This window comes from Carassius gibelio, chromosome B13 (genome assembly GCF_023724105.1).
Source record: "Carassius gibelio isolate Cgi1373 ecotype wild population from Czech Republic chromosome B13, carGib1.2-hapl.c, whole genome shotgun sequence".
Classification (NCBI taxonomy): Eukaryota; Metazoa; Chordata; class Actinopteri; order Cypriniformes; family Cyprinidae; genus Carassius; species Carassius gibelio.
In genome coordinates this window covers 358010-363009 of record NC_068408.1, presented here as the reverse complement: position 1 = coordinate 363009, position 5000 = coordinate 358010, and the positions used below count along the sequence as shown (strand labels likewise).

The window sequence follows — 5000 nt, the reverse complement described above, 5'->3', positions numbered from 1 at the left end:
TTCAGTAGAAAGCTTTAAAACCACTTTTGAGTGAGTAAATGGTGGTATACTAATGAAACACTATGACAGAATTTGTATTTCTGGGTGTACTATTCCTTTAACGTTAATAAAACAACAAAACACAAAGAGAAAAATCACTCAATGCTCTTGACTGAAGAACTTTAATACAGTTTTTAGGAATCAGTTTATATAGTGTTGTATTTTTATATATGTTCATTCAGTTTCTTGAATGCTCTGCTGAATACACCAGCTGTACCTGAAAATACAGCACGGTTTGTTTTATTAGTAGATTATGTGCAGTTGTAATGTGTATCTTTGTCATTAGACATTTATCTTTATTATAAAAAAATAAGAACAAAGACTTTGGCCTAAATATCTGACATTCTTCATTTTTTTATTACCTTGAAAGACTTTGTCTTTATAATAAAGAAATTAGTTTGTCTGTAATGCTCAGACAGCTTGCAAAATAGTAAAACCAACATGACAAAGAATCGTGATATTTCTAAAAAGAAAAAACCTGATATGATATTTTTTCCATATCGCCCACACCTATATATTATATATAGCATTTATATTAGATTTTAAATGTTAATATAATTATTACTCTGTATTATAATTATGACAACTAAAAAATAAATATCACTTCTGTAATAATATTAGAATACAATTTACTGATTTACTCCTGGAGCCAAGCCGAAATTCAGATATCTCTGGAACTGGAGCATATATGGCCTTAACAATAAAATTGCCAAAAGGAAAGTTTGTTAAGACTCAATATATAAAGGGGCATTTAGATATCTTTAATACTTTTTGAGTTACAGGTCTACAAACTTTGGAGAAAAAGTTTTTGAACGCTCATTATTGAAACATAAAGCAACTGAACTGCTACAGTTAAAGTCAACGCTGATTTACACCAACACAGAGTGACATCCTACACAACATACACACACACACACACACACACACAGACACACAGACACTCTCTCACACACACACACACACACACACAAACACACACAGACACAGACAAACACACACAAACACACAAACACACACACACAGACACAGACACACACACAGACACACACACACACAAACACACACAAACACACACACACACACACACACACACAAACACACACACAAACACGCACACACACTCACACAACACACACACACACACACACACACACACACACACACAGACACACACACACACGCAGTAAACGATCTGTTGGAGGTGCACTGCTTCTGCTCCAGGGTGAGTGTGTTTGTTTCTTCTTCTCTTCACGGCTGTCTATAAAAATAAAGCCGCATCTGATCTCAGTGAGGAGCGTTTCAGAAGACAACACACACACACACACACACACACACACACCTCGCTCCTCTTTATCCATGCATGCAGATGAACGAAACTGAACCGAACCCGAAGCGTCAAATCAGCTTATCACCGACAGCAATGAACTACAGCTGCAGATGAGACGAGATCTCTCTCTCTTACACACACACACAATCAAAACACACACTCACCAACTCACACACACACCCACACACAAATAAAAAATGAAGTAAATTAAAAGGAATATAAACTATAAATAAATAAATAATCAAATGACAATAAAACAGAATCTTATAATTATATTATAATAACACTTATCATGCTCAAATGCACACTGATCCTTTAAGACTCAAGTTTCTCATTGAGAGAATGATTGACAGCTGTGATGACATCACAACATCAAGAAATGCATACTGCATGTATTTGCATAATTTATAGTGATTGGTCTGTTGAGTCGTCTCTAGGTGTTTTACACTGGCAGGATATAATCATGTTTTGGGATGCACACATCTTCACACATCTTAACCAAAGCCTCGTCATCATCATCATCATCATCATCATCTTCATCTTTATTCTGCTGCTGTCAGTCCATCAGCAGCTGCTCATTTACACGGTATCTCTGAGGTCACGACCAGCTTTACCCACACTTAACGTGATTAGTAAATATGAGATGACACGATTTGATTTCATCATTGATGAGTTACTTTTTAAAGAGGGAGTTTTTTCATCATCTGAAGCTGAATAAATGATCTCTCCATTGATGTGTGGTTTGTTCGGAGGACAATATTTGTCTGAGATACAACTATTAGAAAATCTGGAATCTGAGGGAGCAAAAAAATCTAAATATTGAGAAAATCATCTTTAAAGTTGTTCAAATGAATTCTTAGTAATGTATATTACTAATCAAACATTACGTTTTGATATATTTACTGTAGGAAATGTACTAAATATCTTTGTGGAACATGATCTTTACTTAATATCCGAATGATTTTTGACATAAAATAGAAATGTATAATTTTGACTCATACAATGTATTGTTGTCTATTGCTACTAATAACCAGTCATAAACTGTATTATTTTCTTCTCTGCAGCTGTGAAACCAGCAAACAACATTCTCTTTTGTATCGAGCCTATACAGAAACTAGAATCATCAAGATATACACAAGGGTTAGCAAAGTAATCAATTTGTAGTGAAGATGAATTATTACTTGATGCCACGACTGATGTGTGGAACACAGTTACGTGAAATAAGATAGGTTTCAGGGAATGACTCAGAATAATAAAAAACACGTCAACCATCAAAAACTCCAGCGCAAGCGTCATATTAGCAGCTTTGCTTTATCCAGCAAACTAATGCGAGTAGCTCTGGATAAACCCGTGCATAAAGCGCTTCCATCTGTCATAATGAATCCAAAACTCTTAATCAATAATGCATTATCGTGCATAATCGTGCAGGCTGAGATTACGCCGCAGTTATAATCTGACGTGATTAAAGCCGAGCAAATCCAGCCTCAACTGCAGTCGCTGCGCATTTCCCAACACATGCATTCAATACAATCATTATTTTATTTTTATAGCACATTTAAAACAGCTGCCATTGGCCAAAGTGCTTTTCCAACATCATTACCTTAAGTCACACCATCAAAATTAAACATTAAAATATAAAACCTGATCACTCTAATCAAAGCTCTACTAAAAACGTACAATTTCAATCTAGACTTAAAAGCATCCACAGATGGGAATTATTTAATATGCATTGGTTCCATAATCAAGGAATTACAATAATCGATGTGTGACGACACAAAGGCATGAATAATAGTCTCCAGGTCCTTAAAAGAGAGCAATGATTTCAGTTTAGAGCTGATAAACAGCAGCCTTCACAACACTAATAACCTGTCTATCTGAAACTAAAGCTGAATCCATTATAACAGCCACATTTTTGATCTGAAACACATCTTCATAGAGGCCAATCATTTCCTTGGAAGAAGATCCAAAGAAAACGCACTCAGTCTTATTAGTATATGAATAAGATGAATAAAATGTCTTGCCAAACAGGCTCTTATCTCACCTAAACACTGAGCAAGTCCATTAATGGAATGAGAGCTATTTGGATCTATTCGAATATTTAGGCTTTAGGACCTTTACTATCCCTAATTTGGATTATTGCCAAATATGTGCTTTGTGCATTGTTCATAATTTTTTATATTATTCATTCATGTGATGGTAAAACACACAGGAACGTGTAAATTAGTGTCAAACAATCCCTCACCCTTTTATGCCTTGTTACACACAAACAAGTTTCATTTAATAGTTACTTACTTTAATTTAGCTAGAATGTGATCGCCTTGAAACCACCGATTTTGTCTCTTTTAATAATTGATGATAATAGCGCTTTGCTCTGAACCAGGATACATTTTTCAGAGCTGAATAATCAGTGTGTATTAGGCATATAGCATGTTGTATTTTTATTTGTTTTGTTAATAAAAGTTCTACGAGTTTGATGTTGAATTGAATCGGTGCCGAATTGCCGCTAATTTGAAAGTGAAAGTAAAATGCGCACAATGCTTTTACAAACTATTTAAAAGTGAAGGAAAGCTATATATATTACACACACAAAAGCCCTTCCCACTAAGGATGCAACAATATAAAAAATATATGAAATATTGGTAAAAAATACCATTTTTTTAATTCTGAACATTTTAAAGCTAAATTATTCTATCTAGTGCACTTTTTACCTGTGATGTACGGAGTCTAAATTACATTCACACTGGGGTTTTAGGAAGCAAATTAGACTATAATAATAACAACAATGATAGTAATAGCCATGTATGGTAAAGCAATTGCACTGTAAAATAAGTGAAAATATTTCATAATTTAGGTTTATTATTTTTGCTTTACACTACAGTACAGAAAATAAAATACAATACTTCTTTCCTAATTTCTACACTTTACAGAGATATTTTGAATTTGGACTCATTTAAGCTTTTATTTTGAAGGAAAGCTCTAGTTTCACTGAAAACTGGCGTATAAAAACAAACACACATCTCTTTACAAATCTAGTGAAACGCTGTCATCAAAAATAAAGCCTAAGTAAACTCACAGCACGTGAAATAAAGAAGCTGACTGCATTCATACATTGTGAGCGAGTCGCTCTGAGACACAGAAAACACCGGATCACCAGCTGATGTGCGCGCTCCACTTTCAAACAGACTTGAAAGGATTAAGTATATTGTTCTTTCAGTTAGAGTTTGTTTGACAGATACTGTGCCAAAGCATAATGACCAAAACAAATATATAAAAAAAAAACTACACTTTTTGCATGGAAGGATTTGTCGAGCAATATAATGCCAAGACCGATATATCGGCCGATATTTGGCATTTTTGGCACTTTTATTTTTTAAATTCATTGTCAAATTATTTCAAATGTCTTAAATATTATTAATAATATTTTTTTTTAATCATTTTGGCTTAATATCAGCTATCGGCCCTCCTGCTTTCCAGGATATCGGCATCAGCTATCAAAAAACACATATCGATCAAAAACGATATGGAAGACGTATTGTTTCATACCGACATGTGACTAGTAGATAATATCCCTATATTTATAACATTGATACATCCATGCATGTGTGTTCAAGCCTCACCTTCATCCGGATCGTTC

General features: G+C 34.2%; 1 protein-coding gene across 1 annotated transcript in view; it reads right to left on the bottom strand.

Moving 5' to 3' along the window:
* Window positions 1-4999, bottom strand: part of LOC127970436 (protein phosphatase 1 regulatory inhibitor subunit 16B-like) — a gene marked incomplete at its 5' end in the record, with an annotated part of 26553 nt that extends 21554 nt beyond the window's left edge. The window contains one exon of the mRNA XM_052573030.1: window positions 4984-4999. Within this exon, the coding sequence (XP_052428990.1) occupies window positions 4984-4999 (16 nt within the window). The remainder of the gene's footprint in view (window positions 1-4983) is intronic.
* Window position 5000: the final 1 nt, after the last annotated feature.